This window comes from Oppia nitens, unplaced genomic scaffold (assembly GCF_028296485.1).
Source record: "Oppia nitens isolate AA-2021 unplaced genomic scaffold, nextdenovo-longstitch-racon4-pilon3 scaffold23_pilon_pilon_pilon, whole genome shotgun sequence".
Classification (NCBI taxonomy): domain Eukaryota; kingdom Metazoa; phylum Arthropoda; class Arachnida; order Sarcoptiformes; family Oppiidae; genus Oppia; species Oppia nitens.
Window position 1 is genome coordinate 1,398,178 of NW_026533203.1, and position 22,695 is coordinate 1,420,872.

The following is a 22,695-nucleotide window of genomic DNA, read 5'->3' on the forward strand; positions in this document are numbered from 1 at the left end:
ACTATTTAATTCAATACTTGTCTTTAAAATCATAACTTTAATTTCTATTAATATTATTTGATAATTTTATAAATCTTAAACAACATGTTATTTGACAAAACATTTTCTAAAAATATGTTATTTGTATATATTTATTTAATTTGTTTGTGTTATATATATGAAACATATGCACAAACCTCCTCCTCATCAGTAATACTCAAATCTGGTTGCGATGTCAATGGTTTGCGGCGATTTGATGCTACAGTGGCCAAGTTATTAACGATTGGCACTTCGGGTCGAAAGTTTCCCGAAACTACAGGAAAAGACTTTAAACTCTATTGCAAGTAAATGTTTTTTTTGTTGATATTTTTATTAATAAATATATCCGATATTAAAAATATCAAATGAAATAAATTATCTTAATTATACTATTGTTTTTTTTCAGCCAATCAAATGGTTACATCATTGAAATTGAAAATTATAAAAATAAATGTCTTATGAAACTTAGTAAACAAGTGGCCAGTATTTTGACGTTTGCCCTCAAAAATGCTTTTAAACATTTGTGCAAAAAGGGCTCAAAACGAGCGTTTGAATTGATAAGTGCCACTCCTTGTGTTAATCAGGCAAATGCTGAGGTATGACAATTAGATGAAAATACAAATTTATAATAAATTTCAATGAGAAAATTTCTAGTAAATTTCTCATAAATAAATTTCTATGAAAATACTTAATTATTATAGTATGGGATCCCATATCTATAGTTATAAATATTATAATATTAGGTATTTTAAAACTACATTACTATACAAATAAGATTCTTATATATAAAATAATATAATTATCTAATTATAATTAGTTTTTATAAAATTTTATTCATCATTGAATTAAGTTTAATTTAATAGATTTATTATTATTATTATTATTATTATTATTATGAAAATTAATTAACACTAATATTAATATTTAGTTAATATTTGTAATTATTATTTATTRTTACAAGATAACAAATATGGAAATAGCAAAATTAACATGGGCATTTCATAGACAGAATATTTTTTAGAAATTTCTTTATTATTTTAGAAATTTAATTTTTTGTSAATACWATGTTTGACAATGTTGTTGATCAGTGATAAAATTTTTTCTGTAATTTAATTATAATTTAAATAATAATAACATTGACTTAGAGTTTATTGTAATTATTGTAATAAATACAGTATAAAATGTAATTACTTTTTTAATTAAAAATAATTAACATTGCTCATTTACAGATTACAAAATGTTACACTAGTTTAGTGGATATAATTCAAGGAATAAAATATGCTGAAGAAAACAAACGTATACCACACTTGTGTTGGTAATGATATTAATATTTATAATATTAAAACAAACAAAATCTTACATTTATTCATTAAAGTCATTATAATTTATAAAAATATTTAAATAATATTAACAAAATTATTATTATATAAATATAGTGAGTATTACACGTTGTTTCCGTGTTTGTATGAAAGGACCAAACGTTTCACAAAATGCACGACAAAGAAGATGGACATCGCTTCAGATTTTGTCAGAAATATATTTGAAAACATTATTTCATTGCTTTGCGGCGATTATACCGATCAGTCAGATAAATGCCAGACTTTAGGTATAAATGTTTAACTTTTTATTAGTTAGTAATTGTGTTATTTTTAATCAATTTGTTAAATATAAGTATGTTTGACTGTATCGTGACTTTATAGTGATATCATTATATATAGTAAATTTTTATTATATATTTTAAAAATATATTATTTCATGAAGCTTTAAATAAAATTTCATTAAAATTAAAAAACAAACAAAAATTTTATTCGGTTCCAAAGTTAGAAACTCCGATAAATATCAATGAATTTTAATAATCATGAAATACAAACCATTAAAGGCTATTGCTAAAAATAAAAATAAAAGAAAGCAATCATCAATAAAATCAGTAAAGTGATAAAATTAAAGACAATATTATAGAGTATAATTAAGCTAGGATACCAAAATTTTAAAACTAGTTTTGTTTTTTAACCAGGGTTGAACTTCGAGTTCCCCAAATGAAATAACTACAGAATAAAATGTCTTTAATTTTTAAATTAATCAAGAAAAATCTGCGGAAGCTTGTCCAAGAAATAGCTAAATTAATCAAGATTTCATACTAGAATATACATATCATTATGCATATTACTTTTAATGCTAGACATGTTTGCATCAAGTAAATACTGTTTATACAATCCTTGAAACAAATGGACACCCGATTTACTTTATACCTATAAGTGCTAAAGATGTTAAAAATAACTTTTCTCTTTTCATATATAGACACTATACATATGAGGTTTCTTGTATAAATTTTTTTAGAAATTCTAACTACATGTGATAGCGAGATATGGGGTTTCAAAGACAACAATATCAAAAAAATTATAAATAATCTTTAAATCTGGAAACATAATCTATGTCATATTTATTATGTTATTGGGTAGTGAGTGCTGGATCTTTCCAAGATTTAAGACAAGGATCTAGCTTACTTATATATAAAAAAAAATTTGTTCAAACTCTTTGCTGTTAATTATGATAGGCTTTCAATGTCGAGAAGTCAACCTAGGATTGTTAAATTCCAGACATTAAATACAGTATTTAATGAATTTTTTTTTATGATAATGATGTTGATTTATTTTAAGGATTTTAGTGCAATATACATCTGTTACCTTGCTACTTCTTGCACTTTAAAAATTTAAAAAATATTTCATAAGTTCAAAGATATAACAAAATGAAAATAGTGATTTACAGGTAAATTGGTGCATAAAAACAAAAGAATGTCACCGCGTTATGACAAGTAGATGAAAATATTAAAACGTGTCATATGACACATAAAACATTATATTTTATTAATATTTCGAATTTTTGAATTTTATTTAATGATTTCGTGTAAAAGCCACGATATTATCAAACATACTTATATATTAAGTTTAAAATAAAACTGTATTCAGAATCGCCACCAAATAAACTGAAATCCGATAAAAGGACCAAATCTTTTGCAATACCAATGATTGAGACTTTGGCGTCATTTTCTCAAGTCTAATACATACATGTAATTAATATTATTATTTAATTAATAATTACAGTATATTTTAATATGTAATGCATACACATTTTAATTTTATTGTAATTTCAGATATAAATATTAAAATTATCATATTTGAAAAATATACATACTGTATCTATTAATATATTAAATATTATGTAAACACAAACATTATAAATTTATTATAATTATATGTAATATTAATGAATAACACATTAATGTTCAATGATGAAAGTCATTATATAAAATACTTGAGACATGTTATTTTTGGGTTATATTTAATGTAAAAATACTTATATTACTGACATAGACTTKATAATGATTTTTTTTAAAGTCTAGAAATATTTATCTTATATTTTTAAATTATATATTAAAAAAATTATTTACAAATATCAATAGAATAGATAATTTTTATAAGAAACTCCTAGAAAATTTATATTATACTAACATTAATTTAAATTATAATTTAAGTTAATATAATATAATATAAATGGTAAAATATAGTAAGTAAATTTAATTACTTCAATATTATAAAATAATATTGAGATAAAATTACCTTTTGATACATATATGTATTTAATACTTTATTAAGTTATTTATTTTGTATAATTGAGTAATTTATAAATAATAAATTTTTTATTAATTGCTATTATTTGACTTCAATGAACATMCGTAACACATGTCATAATCAGATGGATATCTATTTGCATATTTTATAAGTAGTTTTGTGCAACGCTTTATATAACTAATTACTATATAATTTAATATTATTGTCTACTTTTTAAGTAAAAGTAGTTTAGAGATATACATATAATAAATTGTTTTAATATGATTGTAAATGACATTATATTTTAGATAGAATTTTGTGATATTAATAATATAATAATTCAACATTTATTGCACCAGAATTTTATTAAAAATTATCTCAATTTAATATTTAAAAAACAATTTTATTTTTTAATTACATATATTAAACTAATAAATTAAAATTTCTTGTATATATTTTCAAATAATTATAATTATTATAATAACTTTTATTGATTACGTATTTTTAACAATTAATAAGATTTATTGCTTAAATCATATGTAAGTAGTCATATGTATAGCTTAAACCTTAACATTTATAAAGTTCAGTATTATCAATTGCATTACTTTATTTATTTATTTTTTATTTATAAAGTAATTTGTATAACCTTGGCTTAAGCGAGATAGCAATAATGCAATATTTTAATCCAAAAATAAAAATATTATACTAAAATTACTGATCCAAAAAAACTTTTTTTTATCTATATAAAATTAGTATTTACTAAAAATACAAGTTTCTAGCTATCAAAGAGCTAGAAATAAATGCTAAAAATAAATTTATCAAATATTTTGTTATATACCACAAAATTTCGTATATAAATTCAGGACATGTTTTGAGCAAAACTCAGAAATTCTGGAGGTATTCACACAAAAAAATATTTTAAAAAATACTTTCATTTATTAATAAAACACTCCTTTTTAAWAAAAATGTTTTTCATTGTTTTTGTTGTTTGTTTAAGTTATTTACCAAATAATATTATTTCCCAATCAAATAATATAACAACAATCGGCGATTGCGGTGTAAAAGGTTTTCGTCGATTTGACGCTACAGTGGCCCGACTGTTGACTATCGGCAACTCTGGTCGCAAATTCCCCGAAACTAAAGGCAATGAACTAAAATTGTTTTGCGAGTAAGTTATCTGTAATTTTAATTCTAAACTATTATTTTGTAGTTTTCAAAAAAAAAAAAAAAATATTTTATTAAAAATTATTTGTTCAATAAATTAATGATTTCTTTTTTTATGAACAGTCAATCATTTGAATATATTATAGAGATTGATAAATATAAAAATAAATGTCTAATAAATCTCTCGCGACAAGTGACCGGTGTCTTGACKTTTGCCGTCAAAAATGTTGTCAAACAGTTGTGCAAAAAGGACTCAAAACGGTTGACTGAAATTATCAATAGTACTCCATGTGTTAATAAAGCTAACGCTGAAGTAAATTAACATTTTAATAGTWTTCAAATATTTTAATATTTATTACTAAATTTTTAAAAATATTAATTTTAWAATTTTTAGTTTACAAAATGTTACACTCAAGTGATTGATTCACTTCAGGGCGCAAAATATGCCAATGAATCCAAACGTATACCACATTTGTGTTGGTAAGTAAATAAATATAAGTTTTATTATTTAACAATAGCTATATTCAGTTTTTTTAATTATAATTTTAAATAATAGTGAGTACTATAAGATGTATCCGTGTTTTTATGAACGCACCAAACGATTCCCTATATGTTCGACCAAAAAGGTGGACACAGTTTCCGATTTTGTGAGAAACATATTTGATAATATGGTAGGACTTATTTGTGGTGATTATACTGAAAATTCCGATAAATGCGATCATTTAGGTAATTGATAATAAATTTATTTATTATTTTGTAATATTTATATTTATTTTTATATTTTAAAGAATTGCCGCCAAAAAAGCCAAAAAACGATAAGCGGACCAAATCTTTTGCGATACCATTAATTGAAATATTGAGTTCATTTCCAGAAATTTAATTTAAATTTTTATTGTATTTATTAATATCATTGTTATAGCTTTACATCATTCAATAAATTCATGTATTCATAAATAAAAAATAAAATAAAAAATAAATTAATAAAATATTGAAAACAAAACGTTAGAAATGTGTGTTTAACTAATTTATTAAAAAATATTTTAAGTAAATTTGTAAAGTTTTTCTTTCAAATAAACTAATAATGACTAATTCACATATATTATAACTTAAAATTATTTCTAAGTTATAAGTTATGATATTTATAAATATATATATATATTAATAGTTTTAAAATATTTAATTCTAAAAATTTGATACTCAAAATTAAATTTGATGYWCAGTAAATAATATTTATAAGTTTATTTATTGTCCTTGCTGATTTTAAAATGATAAAATGTTTAAACAAATATTATTGAAAACATGCTTTTTATTTTTGATGATTTGTATCAATTCCTGTTTTTTATATATTATGATTATATCATAAATATTATTGTGAATTGTAAATCTGCTCAAAATACTATATTAGTATTATTTATTAAATATTATTGTATAACATTTTTTGATACTATATTATATTTATACTCAACCCAACAGTTTACACTAATAACTAAATAATTAAAAAATAACATTTAATAGTTATAATTAAACTTTTATTACTAATTTATATAATGTACTTAAAATATTCATTTAATAATATCGTAAAATATCATAAAAATAATTATATTATAGATATAAATATTGATTTATACTAATATTTATGTACTATTGTATTAATGTAACAAAAAATATAATATTAATAACAGTTAATAGAGTATAATATAATAATTTATGTATTGATGAAAAAATTCTTGCATCATATTTTATGGCAAAATTTTATTTAATACTAAATTTTAATTATTGTTTTATACAAATTTTATGTTAATTATAATTTTGGTAAAATAATTATAATATAATAAACGATGTGTCCTTGGCTATTTTCTATAATAATATTAATTATTATAATATGTTAAAACAACATATCAATCTTGTTATATTATAAAAATATTTTATTATTATTTTAAGCTCATTAACTTGTTAGTAATACTAAAGCATCATGTTATATTTATATGTTTTTTTAACTAAAAACCGGTTCACAAAAAATTATTTTGCAAAAATTACCCCTGTAAATATATACTTATAGGCAATTGCTTATCAATTAATGACATATACTGTATTATAACAATTATAATTAAGTTAATTTATAAATATTAATCTRATGCTTTAGACTTGATATTTATTACTTGTTTTTTACTATATTTATACATTATTTAAATAACTTTCAGCAACTTTATCAACATTAATGGAAAGTTTTAGGAATAAAATATTATTTGAATTAAATAATTGCTTTTTTATCATTTTCATTTATTTTTCTGTTTGGTATTTTATAGTTGAAAATACTAGAAATACTTAATTCTAAGTTTATTTTTTTAAAAATACAAAATATTTTGATTTTTAGTGACACATACTTTCTGATTCTAWAAATTTTTGAATAAAATAAAATTCAATAATGTATTGTAATTTAGAAATAATAATATTATTATTAAATAAAAATAATTTATTAATATTATTATTTTTGATTACTAATGTATTGCAAATACATTGTGCGAAAACTAAGATTGAATGTAATAGTGATGGTCTGCGAAGGTTTGACACAAATGTGGCAAAACTTATGGGTTTAGGAAATTCTGGCCGAAAATTTCCAGAAAATAACGATGAATTGAAAAAGTTTTGTGAGTAAGTTCTTAGAAAAAAATAAATAATTTTATTACATATTTTTATACATATACTGTATGTAATAACATATATACTGTATATACTTAATTTAAATATGTAWATAATGTTTGAATTAAAAAAAAGTGAAAATGAAGTCTATTTGGTGGATATCGATATCTATAAAAATAAATGTATGGATGGTTTATCAAAACAAGTGACCAGTGTTTTGATATATTCGGGTAAAAACGCTATCAAACAGTTTTGCCGAAAATCCAACTCTAAGGTCGCGGAACTCCTAAGGGCTTCCAAATGTGCTAATAAAGGATCGGCAGAGGTTTGGATAAAATTTCAATTTTTTAAAAATAATTGCTGAAAATGTAATCAAATTCACAGATAAACAAATGCTATACACAATTGATTGATAAATTATTAGGCATTCAAAACACAAAGGATCACAAGAAAAAAATACCACAAGTTTGCTGGTAATGTATATATATTTATTAAGCAATTTTAATAACAAAATTATAATTTTTAATGATTAATAAATAATAATAAATTTAATAAATAGCTCTTATCATAATTTATTGAATGAATGTATGCCTGAAAGACTAAAACGCATAGATGTCTGCTTACCAAAGATATTGCAGACAATCATTGATTTTGTCAATTCAATTGGTGGTAATGCTCTCAATTTGTTTTGCGGTGAATATAATACGGATGGATCAGATAAATGTCAATATTTAGGTAAATATTTTTGTTAAATCAAAAGTTTTTATATAAAGTATTTATATATATAAAAATACTTACATATATTAATGATAACATATCTCAGAGGCGCCGCCAAAGAAGCTTAAGTCTCAGCGAAGAACAAAATCATTTGCATTGCCAGCCATTGATGTCTTTCAATCCATACCTAAAGCCTGAGACATGTTTTTTATGTCAAATATCAAAATACTTTAATTATAATATAATTAGAAATTTGCAAATAAATATTTGTAATAAATAAAAGAAATTTTTTCAAAATATAAAAAAATATATTTGAATTAAAAGATTGATTTTAAATAATTGGCATTTCATGATATTATTTCCTCTTAATTTCAATTTATACAGTTTATCTAATCAAAGTAATTATGTTTTTCCTATTAATTTTCACAAATGCTTAGATWTATATTCAAATAAGATTTATTTATTATTGTTAAAAAATATAATATTTATCAATAGATAGTTAACTGTATATTCCTAAGAAAAAATAACACGATTTTAAAAAAATAATTCTATAAAATACTCATCTTTTATAATTTCAAAATAAATTTACATTTATATATATTATTTATTAGTAAATAGTTAGTTAATTAAATTTTATATTTTATAATCTGCTTTACTTATCATTTATAAATGCAATACATTGTTATAAAATATAAAAATTGATACTTATTATATTGCTACTTTTTCGATGTTATCTATTAAGTAAATTGTGTATTTAATAATAACAATATTTATATTTAAATTTTGAAATGAATGATGAAATAATAAGATAATTATAAATAGATTATTATATTATGTTATGTAAACTTTATATTAATAAAAATTTTATTTAGAAAATATTGTTTTTAGTATAATAATTGATTTGATTAAAATAGATAATTGACAATATTATAAATAATTTACACTAATATAAATAAATAAATTAAAATTACTTACTTTACCTTGTAGTTGTAAAACATAATTAAACAATGACCATTATTTATTAAAATTATGATATAAATTAACGTTTTTGGCAAATGTGATATAAAATTTAWAATATTTGATTCATAAAATTATAAATAATGTAKTTTATTTTAATTGATATTTAATTTTTAAAATATTTTTTTCTRTATTAATGATGATTTGTGCTAATAAAATAATGACTAATGTTTTGGACAAGTTATCAATTGAATAATTATAAGTTTGTTCAAAACATTAATCATTTTTAATAAGCATTTGACAAAAAAGTTAAAGCAAGACAACCAATGCTTTTATAAGTTATTATTATCTAATGTTATACAACACTGTTAATTTATACAATAGCATATATACTTTAAATGTAATCACATTTATTTATCAAAAACCGGTGCTATATTATTCACAAATCAAACTATTGTAACAATAATAGCATTATTATAGTATATGCATAATATTATGTTATATACTATTTATATAATGATAATCAATTGTAATTAAACATCTAATAATTACAGCTAATTTTATTTTTCAATAGCAATAATACCTTTCAAAATGTTTATATTAATTATAAAATCTAAAATTGAATTGATAAAAGTATGAAATAATGATATTTATTTGCAACATACATATGTGTTTTAAAAGGTTTATCTTATATTTTTAATAATTATATATATTTGTTCAAATAAAATAAATAATTTGCAATATTTATATATTTCAATTACAGTTATTTTTGGCAGTTTATTGTAATTGGTTTTGTAGTTTCTTCACTAAGTTTTCATATTTTCAATAGGATATGTGATTATTGTGATAATGTTTAAATATTTATTTAGTTATTGCATATATTGTATCCTTTAACGTAAAAAATCTATGTTTTATTTTGTAAATTATTTTTGTTTTTTTTGTATAGATAATTAAGTAGGAAATAAGCTTATTAAATATATATATTGAACAAATCTAATTTCGTAACTATTTATTAAATCTAATTAAAACTTTGAAATGCTTTGTAATTTTAAAAATATTATTGAAAAAAATATTAGTTAAGCAATTTATTTAAATTAATTATATAAAATATAATACATAAAAATATTGTGAAAAATAAGTGATTGCATTAAATTAATAGAATATAATTTAAAGATTTATTGTTTGTCTACTAAACTAATTCATACGAAAAAAACTTAATGTGAAGTAATTATTACGTCAATAGTGTCTAAAAAGTATTATCTAATGATAATGTGACCAATAAAATGATACGTTTGTTTGATAAATATGATATTTTACTGAAAGTTGTACTCAATGTGATAATTGTTATCAATTAATGTCTTTACTATAATACTATTTTAACTATATTTTGGTAATATTTTATGAACTCATGTGACAAAAGTCTTAATATGATTTCCTGAGATAATAGTCTGCAATATTACTGTCATTTATAGTATTTCAATGCAAATGCAATATTATTGTCGTATTATTTGGTAATTGCAATCAATAAACAACTAATAAATCATGTTATAAATAACWAACTTAAACAATATAGCAATATTTCGGTAAACTTTAAATAAAAATTAGTTTCTATGATGTCAATTGATTAATTATAATTTGCTCGTATTTGTTGTAAAGTATTTTGCATTTTTTATTAAATAATTAAAAGATATTTTTTTCAATTTTTATTACAAGTATTGTAGAAATGTTTTAATAACTCTAAATGAAATTAATACGAATTTAATTGTMAAAAAACAGTTTGTTTTATTATTTTCACATTTCACTTAAAAATATGAATACTATATTTATTTAATCAAATATTTTGAAAATATTTCATATAAATATAATAATAAAACTATTCAATATTAATTAAATAATGCTATAATATATTTTTTAGTTAATCAAGTGTAATATTATTTTACAATTAATTATTGCTTATATTTACAATCTCAACATACTTTATTATAATTTAGCATAATCTAAAATTTTGTTTTTATTTTTAATTTTATTATATGAATTTTATATTATTATAGACAGCATTAAATAAGAAATTTATTTTAAGTTTAATAATTTTATGATTTAGAAAGTCATTGTTAAAATTACACAAAAAACTTAATATGATTTCCTCAATGTCTTAACATTAAGGAATACAATCTACAGATATAAAGTGAAAGTCCATCAAAAATAAGGTCATATTGTATATCCCAATCCCAATGCCAACTGACTGTGTTATCTAATCGTAGTTAACTAAAAGGTATGGTATTTCTTGTAGATATTGAACCGTCTAATGGAAAACACCTCTCACTTGTTGTCATTGATAGTGAATTGATGACCCATTTATTTCATGCATTATTTTTTTATATAATTTCATATTTCAACAAATCTGTGGCATTCATATTAAATAAATATTTGTAATATATTTTTTATTATAATTGTTTAAAAATATGTATTGTTCGTAAAAGTTATTGAATGTCTATAAGTAATTACATAAAATTATATAATCATATGTGTTAATAGTATTAGTAATTACAACATAATAATACACACAACATAATGATATTTCTAGAAATATTAAATAATGTATTAATATTTTCATTAATATTTGTATTGAAGATAATTATAATAAATTAATTAATAGTATTAACGTCATAGACCTGGGAGATAATAGAGTTTTTTAGTGTTAGCTATTATCTAATATTATCTCAATTATTAGTTTTTATTGAATTTTTAAAAAGTTTTAAACCCTTGAAATGTTACATATATTTACAGATTTAAAAACATAAAATATTAGCGGAAATTATTATTATAATGTAGTATTACCTCAATGTTGTCCAAACAAATCATAAGATTCAATGAATGTAAGTGTATTAAGACATATATAATAATAAATTAAATAAAACCACAATTTACACACATTTTATGTTAAATGATAAATATATATATATATAGTTAACAAAATAATTCGGTATATTTAAAAAGTAATTTGTCATTGTATTCATTTGATTAAATATTATTAAGGATAACATTTATAATAATAATAATAAATATATTTTATAGAAGGGGTGGTCCTATTTAGAGACTGAAATAAAAGTATAAATACTGGACTTCAATAATAATCAACATCTTTATTATAAAAGAAAAAGATATAATTTTTTTTATAAATTTATACTATTAGTAGTTTTAATTAAATTAAAAAATGTTCAAGTTACTTTGTTCGATATTTATTCTAATTATTATTGCGACAAATTCTGATTCAAAATTATCAAAAGGATGTCGACATAGGTATGATAAATATTATTATTATTATTATTATAAATTTGACTTTTATAATTATAAAATTTAATAAATATATTCTACAATAGTATTATTTAGAATATATTTTTAAAAATTAATTGAAGATTTTTGTGATTGCAATCTTGATAAATATTATAACTTTTTTCGCAAGTATTAAATTGTTTGTAAATATGATTACAGAAAATTTATTTACAATTTTTTACTAATAATATATAGAATATTATCCTTGAGTAAAGATATTTTTAGAAACATATTTTWAAAAATATTAAACATATATTTTCTAGTATATAATTATAATAATATATACAAAGTATTAGTTTGTTATATCTGGTAAATCTTTATTTAATATTTTGTAGTATATTATGTATTGAATATTATAATAATTTTAAAATATTAACAAATAAATATTAGTTTAATAATTTATAATATGAATGATATGGTATGTCATAAATGTGATAATTAATGATCTCTGAAAACTAGTTTTTTGCATAAAAATTACTACAACTTCTACTTGTTTTATGTATCAAAATTTTTTATTAACATTTACTGTATATACAGTGCATACAAACATAAAGAAATTGATAGTTAATAAGTCAACTATTTAATATAAAATTTTAGTTAAATTTTAGTCTAATATATTATACATTCATTWAAATATTTTTTAWAAATGTCTAATATTATTACTGTTTWTAYAATATTTGTTTTATTATCCATTATTTCCAATATAYTAAATCAAAATACTGATAAAAAATGTCGATTAAGGTTTGATGTAAATGATTATTATATTTAATTTGTTAAAAATTATATTTGTTATAATAAAATATAGTCAATTAGAGTCTCGTATGCGGTCACTGATTGGACAGTACGGCTTCAGTGACCACAAATGGCCAGAAAAAGAGGACGAAATGCAAAGCTGGTGCAAGTATTGTCTATATTTATTAAAAATTTATAATTATTATTAAATTTATAATTTTAAATTTTATTAAAATATATTTTTAATTTGTTTACTAAGAGCCATACCTAAAGATGGAAAGGCAGCTAAAAATTATGTTAAGAAATGTTTGCACGGAATGTCAGGAACTATAATGTCGGTCACGATATACGGGGCCGAAAAAGTGGCCCGAGGCTACTGTAATAACCCACAGGAAAGGGATGCATATATGTCACGCGGAAAATGTGGTAATAAAGCCAAACCGGGAACTACTAAATGCTGGAATAATATCATTAATGTTATGACTAATATTAAACACTTGAATGTATCGTCAGCTAAGATACCGTCATTTTGTTGGTTTGTTTTATTTTCTTGATATATCAATGCATTAAGTTTATGATAAAAATTATTATATACTCTTAATTAAATGATAAACAATTTCAGTTATATTTGATTAGCATATATAATGAAACAATTAATTAATGTTAATATTTTTAATATCCTGATTAACCAAGTTCATTTTTTGAATGGCGTGATTGTACATTGAATGAGTTTAATAAGATGGGAGCACCGGTATGTTCACAGCAAGACATTGAAGGTTTCAGTTCACACATAAGCCGTGGATCACTTGACCCGTTGAATATGTTGTGCGCCGATTACGATGACTCCGATAAATGCGATAAAATTATGGATAAAATTGAGAGAAAACCGACGACAACGCGGTTCAGGACTATGTTTCCCGCACTTATGGAAATGTTTGACACCTTATGAACCAAATGTTTACACAAATATTCATTTTAATTTAATTTATAATTTTTCAAATACTAATGAACCCTACTTTACACTAATTATCAATCTATTTATTATTATGGGTTTTATTTTATATCAATATCAATTTGTTTTATAATATTGTTCATAACTTAATTATTTAATTTATTTTAATTTTATTAATAAAAAAATCTTTTTATAAATAAAGTTTATAATTATAAAATTATTTTTAAATACGATATACATAAATTTAGTAGTTTAATAACTACAATAATTTACAATTATTAATTACAATACAATTACAATAATTATCTAGTTTTATTTAAATTTAATTTATATTAAATTATAGTTAACTTGTTTATATATAAAATAGTCATTATTTTATTAAAGTTAATTACTGTATATATTGTGAATTAATAATTGATTTCCATATTTAGTTGATTCTGTATTCTGTGAACCAAATATTATTGTAATATTTATTTAACATTTATTATAAAATAGTGTGAACTTATTATTCAAAAAGCTTTCATAGTTTTTATTTTTTATAAAATAATGAACAACTATTGCGATTAATGTTATGTTTAATAACGCAATAATAGACCAAAGAAACCCATTTGAAGACATTTCTGATATACCTTTAATCTGAACGGGTATTGGACCACAACTTATCAATTGTTTTTTATTATTATCTTCACACTAATAATAATATTTTAAAAATTACAATTAATTACAATATTTTATTTAAAGTATAAAGTAATACTTCATTAGTAAAGTCATCKGACTTTGACCAGCAATATGTGATGTTTCCGTCGTCYAGATATAGGAACAGATAYTTACCGTATGAGTAGTCAAACGGACCAAATATGGCGATTACAAGACTATCGCTATAAATATCAGACATAAGTTGTAAATCTCTTTCCGTATGTTTTCTCAGACTATCTTTAATATCRTTAGTGCAGTCTTTKGGTGTTTCTATGTCTTCAAAATTATAACAATCGTATTGTCGAAGATATCCATTGGATTTTGGTGTTTGACTCAGAAAACAGATGACATCGTCGTAATAGACCATAAAACTAACGATTGTATATAAATTGGTTTCAAAATTCAATTTTGTTTGATTRCAACCAATATTATCAACACTTGTCATATCTGATGTTTCATTACTATTGAATATTAACCAATCAATTTGACATTGTTGTTTACCCTGGAGTATCAACATTGAATTAAATATAAACTTTTTTTGTATTATTTATATATTTGTGTTTATATTATTTAATATTTTATTTAATATATCTATATTTTAATAAATTATAATTATTTATAGCTATACCTTAACAAAGCCGCATATAAAATGATTTTCAATTTGATTATATTTGATGTGATCTGTATATCCAATAGAAAATGCTGTCCGATATTGTTTGTTAAGTGTATCACTCAATATATATTTATCTTCAATAAACTCTATATTATAATCACTATTAATAATCCAATAGATATTTCCGATAACCAATGCATTGATAGCTTCTCTGTCTGACATAAGTCTGCGGAAACTGAAATCTATTTGATATGAATTATCCATAAAATTTTGACAAAAATGTTCAAAACTTTGTACTGTATATAAATTAACTGAAAAACAAATTATTGGATAATAAATGCAAAAAAAATTAAAAATTTTAATACAAATATAATACTCTTAAATATGGTTTGAATTAATACTGTATTTTAAACACATTACTACAGTTTAGTTGATTTATGCAGAGCATTTGAAAAAAATAAAATTAACCAAGATACTCTATATATACTCTATATTTAACACTAATATGAGTCTATACTTCTCAAATGTATTGAACAAATTGTCTTATAAAACATAATGAATTAAAAATTTGATTGATCTAATTGGTGACCAGTTTCGGTCATAAATTTCTCAAACAAATTGTTAATTATAATATAATTATTAAGTGACCTAACTTTTGAAAAATAAATCGATGTTATTTTTAAATGATCGTAGTTTTTACAATTTTTCAGATATCTGTATGAAATTTTATACATAATCTACTAATATATTTGTCTTTAGAGAAAAACAAAATAATTGTTATCTATAATTGTTTAATATAATATTTAGAGGACTTTTCAAATATATTAGTAAAATACTATAACAAAATGATAAACTTTATAAATTTTTATAAAAAATTAAAGTATTTTTTTTATACTTTAATTTTTTATAAAATTAATGTATTTAAAATAATTACCCATTAAAAGTTGACAAAGAAATCGCATATTTAAATWATTTTRTAAATTTAATTATATTGAACATTACATGCATATCAATAACATTAAATATTACATTATAATAAATATTAAAAAATTATTTATTATAGAAATATATGATAATGTTATATAATTGTTATGGTAATTAACAAAACACGATTAAATAATGAAATACACAATGAAATTAAATATTTTTATTAACAGAATATATATATATATAAACTTATAAACAAAAAAAAATGAAAATGTTATAAAGCATTGCCAGTAACAATCTTTGATGGAATAAAATATATTCCCACATTGTTATAAAATAATAATTTAAACATTAGTTTAAGCTTTAGTTGCTTATACTAGACATCAAGTACTATCTACCTATATAACCCTCCTCACCTCCCGTGTGGCCCAAATAGTAAATTGTAGCCAAAATAATAAATATTAAAATAAATTTAAACATGAATATCACAATCATTAGAAATGATTTGTTGAGTTTATCTAGTCATACTGAGTCATTTGATACCCTACATATATAAAGTTGTTTATTTTATTATAATGAATCATTTGATACCTCTCATGATTAATGTTGTGTAAATTTTGTTATACTGAAACATTTGATACCAACATCCTTATAGTTGTTTATTTTGTCAGTCAATATTTTGATACTCTACATGACTAAAGTTAAGTAAATTTTGTTATACTGAATCATTTGATATCACACAAAAATATTTGCACAAAATGTATTAAATTAAATCAAAATATTTAATAAGTATTGTAAACCATATATACCATATTACATTTATAATATTTATATTATAATTAATTTTGTATTTAACATTTGATTTTGAAAATAAAATTTAATTTTTTTATTTTTTTATAAATAAGGTATAAATAAATATTAAGGTGAGAACATAGAATTTTATGACGTCAGTTTATATGGTAATCTTTCTAGCATTCTCAACTTTTTTTTACTTAAATCTTTATTTATTGTTCCCGAAGTTATAACAAAATTTTAATGCTGATCTCTTATACATTATTTTTATGTTATAACCGAATTTGAAAACAAAATTTCTAAATTCATAATATGAAAATCAACAGACACACACACACTTACATTTCAATATTAAAAATATTAACTATAATAACTAATTACATATTTTAAAATTTTATATTTGTAATATTTATTTTAATTAATTAATTAAAATGTAAGCCAATAAATGCAATAAAAACAAAAATTGAAATGAATTTATCTATTATAAAATTATATATTAATAGTAATAAATTCATAATTATGAATGTCATGAGAATATATTAGTATTACAGATACATAAAAATTGAAAATAATATTTGCATTTTAATAAAAAAAAACAGTTAAGAATGTTAGAAAGCATTTTCATACAAACTCCTAATCATAATTAAATTCAATATGATAATATAAAATCAACTATAGTTATGTATGGTATCAAATGATTCAGTATTACAAAATAAACTACCATTTCTCCAATTTCTAGAAAAATAAACTTAAAAAAGAAAAAAAATCAAAAAAATTAAAAAATTTTTGCAGAAAGTGGATTCGAACCTATGTCCTCGTGGGACAGACAGACTTTTAAAATACATATACGTACTCCTTTCAGGAGTTCGAGATTATTATTAATATAAATTCATATATCTATATTAATAGATATCAATTGTTATGGTTATTATAATTGTTTTTAAACTTTAATTTACTGCTGTAAACGTCATTAAAGCCTTATAAAAAATAAAATAATAAACAAACGATTTTATAAAAATCGTTGTAACTTGTTATTATTATATTAATTTATTATTTTATATAAAATATATTATAATTATATTTTTATCTAATAGTTATAATCTAAAAGTGAAAAAACAAAATAATTAATTTAAATTAATAGATAATATAAATAAAAATTTTAAGACATTTAATTTATTGCTTAATTTTTTAAATTAACTATTTTACTATATAACTTACAGTTACTTAAATATTTTTAAACTTACTTTAAATAATAAAATAAAAAAAATACATTAATTTTAACTTAATAATAACTGTATATTATAATAATAAATTTTATAGTTGCTGATTTTATTATAATTATAATAAAATTAGTACACATATTAATAAAATTAAATATATAACGATGCATTAATAATGTAAATTACTAACAATATTTATAAATAATTGACATTAAATAAATAAAAAAAGAAAATAATACATGAAATAAATAATCTTTTTTAATTAAAGCATTACTACTATAACACCATTGGAAATATGACTTCTATAGTAAAACCATTTGTACATACAGTGCCATCAATTGGTGATTTTCATTGTTCATCGATTAACCACATGATTCCACAATTGCCAAACGAAAGTCAAAAAACGGTGGTGACTGAATTGCCCACTGCTCTGCCCACTGCCCACTGTTTCTGCCCACTGTTTTTGCCCTGTTTTTGCCCACTGTTTTTGCCCACTGTTTTTGCCCACTGTTTTTGCCCACTGTTTCTGCTAACTGTTTTTGCCCACTGTTTCTGCCCACTGCTCTGTTTTTGGGGTGTATAGGGGGTATAGACTTATTACATTTTAAACAATTTTTTCAGAAAAAATCCAAAATCAAGGGGTCAAGAGAAATTCTCGAATATACCTATGTAAATTTCATAATGTTCCCATAAATTCCCGTATAAATTCCTAGGAAAATAGGCAAAATTTCTAAAAATATAATAAAATATAAAAATTAATAAAAAAAATATTAAATTTTAGCAAAAAAATAATTTTAAAAAAATTGGGCAGTGGGCAGAGCAGTGGGCAGAAACAGTGGGCAGAAACAGTGGGCAGTGGGCATAGCAGTGGGCAATTCAGTCACCACCGTCAAAAACCACATAAATATTTACACTCATTTATAAAAAGCCAAAATTTACAATAAACATTAATAATGTAATAAAACAAAAAATAAAAATTTTTAAATAATTATTTATTTTTAATAAACTACAATTTTAATTATCATTACTATCAGATGTACAATCATTATTAAAATTACAATTAATTTCTTTAAAATAATTTATATAAAAATTTTGATTATCAATATCTAAGTATTTTAATAAACTTAATAAATCATTATATTTTTCTTTAGATATACCGACATTTTTTAATAATAAATTAGTATCAATTTTTGATACTTTAATATAATCTAAATTTGATTTAAGTAAATTAGTTTTAACAACATTATCATCAAAATAATTATCATATAATAAAATATCACCATTAGGATAAAATAAAAATTTACAAAACGGATATATGAACTTGTTCTTTTTTCACAAAAAAAATTATTTAAAAAATTATTAATATTATATACTTCAGATTCTATTGTTATAAAATTACTATCTTTAATTAAATTAATATATTCATTAGGATTTTTTATTTTTACATTTTTTACTTATTATACCAAAATTACTATCACACCTACAAAAACTATGACCTTTAACTGGATATAGATGTTAAAATAATATTAAATTTAATTGAAATATAAGAACAAAACTTTACCATGCACAAATTTTTATTTTGTGCACATGTATTATCAGATAAAAATACTCTTTAATAAAATTATTATGTAACATATTTAAAACTATAAATATTAGAACTAAAACTATTAGCAATTTAAGGATATTTACCTTCAATATTATATATAATATAAGTTATAATTATAAATATGTATATTAAATATAAAAAAACCATCTCTTATAAAAAACATCTGATACTGTTAAATAAGGTAATGGTTTATTTTGCCCATAATTAAATTTTAAAACTATCTTAAATTCTTATATTTTAAATCTGATGATTTATGATTTTCATAATTTTCATCGGTAATTAAACTATTATTTTTAGATTTATTAATATATTCATCACACTGATCAGTTTTAGGTTTTTTAAATTTAATATTATAATTATTTTTGAAAAAGTTAGTAACTAAAGTTCTACTAATTATTTTTTATTTGTTTTTATGAAATCTAAATATACATTATATAATTTTGTTAAAGATCTCATTATTATAAAATATAATTTTTTACTTTTAGTATGTGAGGGTATAATAGGAAATAAATTGTTATTAAAAATATTTTTATCTATTTTTTCTTGTTTTTATGAGTACCTTTTAAATCAGTTAAATTATTATTATTTTGTAATATTCTTTATTTTATTATTTAATAAATTTAATATAAAATCTAAATATAGTTATTTTATAATTATACTCATTTTTAATTAAATAAATCCAAATATTATTTCGTGGGGAGTTTGGGTTATTACTGTATTTTTTGACCATTACTTTACATATAATTTTATTTTTCATAATCCATTAAATTCCAAAACCTTTAATAATAAAAAATAAATGATAATTAATAAATAAATAATTAATAAATAAATAATATTATTTAATAAATAAATAATAAAAGTAAATAAATAAATAATAATAATTAATAAATATATAATAGAAGTAAATAAATAAATAGCAATTAATAAATAAATAATAATAATACATTACCTATTGAATATTTCTTTTTGTTGATTTTCATTAAATTTTTAAAACATTTTAATCTTTTGCAGCATTTTTCAATAAATTTGAAATTAATTTTTCCTACTACTTTTCCATTACTTGCAATATATTTATTTTCCTTAAAAAATAAAATAAATTAGTATTATTTATTAGTTAGTTAATAAATTAAATAATTTATAGTTAATTTTGTTTTTATTAAACACTTACCGATTGACGTTTGAGTTTATTTTCATTTTTTATGACAAATTGGATTTTGTCGCCTATTTTTTCTCATTTCTTTTTTGTTTTTCATTTTCAATTAAATTAACTAATTGTTATCTATTAGTTATTTTATTTAAATGCTTAATGTTGTTAACATTAAACGAAGTATTCATAATATACAAAAACATAATAAAAAAATTGAATCATATTTAAATTTTGTTAATAACTATTTTATATAATAATTAATTAATTTTAATTAAACTTTTATTAAATTTTGTAGTTAATTTTAATTAATTTTTTAAAAATATGAATGAAAATGTGTTATAAATTTTGAATTAAACTATTTGTAAAAATATTTGAAATCAAGTGATAGAGATTAAGAAAGTTTTTCAGTTGTTTAAGGATTAGTACTAATTATGATAAGAGTCATGAGTTTATAAGTGGTTTTTGATTTTCGCTTCTCAATTATAGCAATAAATTTTGGACACAATTTTGTTTTATTTGGATTGTCTTAGAAATGTAGTGAATGTTGTTTTGTCTAAATATTTAAACTCTTTTCTAAACTAAAGTCTTGTATTGAAACTAAATAGATATCAGTTTGTAAAGTAATTAATGGTTTAATTTTGTTATGGTTTGTTTTGTAAATTAATTTGCATTGAATCGTATATTCTTAACGTTTCCAATGATTTTATGCCATCAATGGTTAGTAGTATTTGATGACTAGTAATGTCTTGCAAAACAAATTTCAATGGTTTGAGTGAATCTTGTTATCCGTCAAATGTTTTTTGGATGAATTTGATCATTCATTTTATGTAATGTTTGTCCAATTAAATCGATTTCTTCAAAATTTAATTTTCTAAAGAATTTTTCGGGTAAATCATATAATTTTACATTTATTAATGAAAAACTTTCAAATGTTTTATTTTGATCATCAATTAATTATTCATTGATTTTATCGAGTATTGACTTTATATTGAAGAGTGGCCTGTTTTATAAGACATATAATATTAGGTGATTTTGGATAACATATGCAAACTGAAATTGAGCTAGGACATCGTGTAATTAAAACATTTTGAAATATTGTTAGAAAAATTATTATGATTATAATAATAAATTTCATTAATAAACAAATAAATATTAATTAAATTTCATATACAATTATATATTAATATAACAATAATCATTATATTAGTTATTAAAATGATTTTGAATATTTAATTTGTGACGGGCATATATGAGTGCTTACCCGTCAAATGCCCATAAAGTAGAACTTTACGAAGCAATAAGCAATGCGGGGTATATTTGATAGAGAACTGTGACGTAATTTATCAATGGGTTGCTATTAGAAGACTATTTATGAGTTACGGTATATTTGTAGGGTTTATTTATTACGTCACAGTATATATGAATGGCCCATTCGGGGCTCTAGTCACTGGTAACTGCGCTTATATATCGGTATTTAGTATCGGAAGTCCTTGTATCGGAACTAGGAATGGCTTGTCTGCGTTCACAGAATTATGGCCAAACTTCGTTACACCTAAGGTTTACTATTAATAAG

General features: G+C 20.5%; 4 protein-coding genes across 4 annotated transcripts; all 4 read left to right on the plus strand.

The window, feature by feature from the left end:
• The first annotated feature begins 476 nt into the window (after nucleotides 1-476).
• Nucleotides 477-1,638, plus strand: LOC128953823 (uncharacterized). Its single transcript, XM_054299343.1, has 3 exons — nucleotides 477-614; nucleotides 1,248-1,333; nucleotides 1,455-1,638. The coding sequence occupies exons 1-3, from the start codon at nucleotides 477-479 to the stop codon at nucleotides 1,636-1,638; spliced, it is 408 nt and encodes a 135-aa protein (XP_054155318.1).
• Nucleotides 1,639-2,199: 561 nt separating this feature from the next.
• LOC128953824 (uncharacterized) lies at nucleotides 2,200-5,670 on the plus strand. Its single transcript, XM_054299345.1, has 5 exons — nucleotides 2,200-2,212; nucleotides 4,985-5,103; nucleotides 5,185-5,270; nucleotides 5,347-5,516; nucleotides 5,579-5,670. Exons 1-5 carry the CDS (start codon nucleotides 2,200-2,202, stop codon nucleotides 5,668-5,670), a joined length of 480 nt encoding a protein of 159 aa, XP_054155320.1.
• Nucleotides 5,671-7,308: 1,638 nt separating this feature from the next.
• On the plus strand, nucleotides 7,309-8,345 carry LOC128953825 (uncharacterized; the record flags this gene model as incomplete). Its single annotated transcript, XM_054299346.1, has 5 exons — nucleotides 7,309-7,442; nucleotides 7,566-7,755; nucleotides 7,815-7,903; nucleotides 7,990-8,165; nucleotides 8,254-8,345. Coding segments are annotated over 5 exons (681 nt in total), but the record flags the coding sequence as incomplete, so codon positions are not given.
• Nucleotides 8,346-13,120: 4,775 nt separating this feature from the next.
• LOC128953685 (uncharacterized) lies at nucleotides 13,121-14,214 on the plus strand. The gene is made up of 4 exons (XM_054299198.1): nucleotides 13,121-13,178; nucleotides 13,243-13,338; nucleotides 13,429-13,704; nucleotides 13,863-14,214. The coding sequence occupies exons 2-4, from the start codon at nucleotides 13,259-13,261 to the stop codon at nucleotides 14,116-14,118; spliced, it is 612 nt and encodes a 203-aa protein (XP_054155173.1). The 5' UTR covers nucleotides 13,121-13,178; nucleotides 13,243-13,258; the 3' UTR covers nucleotides 14,119-14,214.
• Nucleotides 14,215-22,695: the final 8,481 nt, after the last annotated feature.

Bases quoted from the DNA above. Each gene is read 5' to 3' on its own strand.
- LOC128953823 (XM_054299343.1), top strand. From the start codon at position 477: ATGAAACTTAGTAAACAAGTGGCCAGTATTTTGACGTTTGCCCTCAAA. The intron at 615-1,247 runs GTATGACAATTA...GCTCATTTACAG, and splicing joins TTAATCAGGCAAATGCTGAG to ATTACAAAATGTTACACTAG. The intron at 1,334-1,454 runs GTAATGATATTA...ATATAAATATAG, and splicing joins CGTATACCACACTTGTGTTG to TGAGTATTACACGTTGTTTC.
- LOC128953685 (XM_054299198.1), top strand. From the start codon at position 13,259: ATGCGGTCACTGATTGGACAGTACGGCTTCAGTGACCACAAATGGCCA. The intron at 13,339-13,428 runs GTATTGTCTATA...TTGTTTACTAAG, and splicing joins GAAATGCAAAGCTGGTGCAA to AGCCATACCTAAAGATGGAA. The intron at 13,705-13,862 runs GTTTGTTTTATT...TGATTAACCAAG, and splicing joins AAGATACCGTCATTTTGTTG to TTCATTTTTTGAATGGCGTG.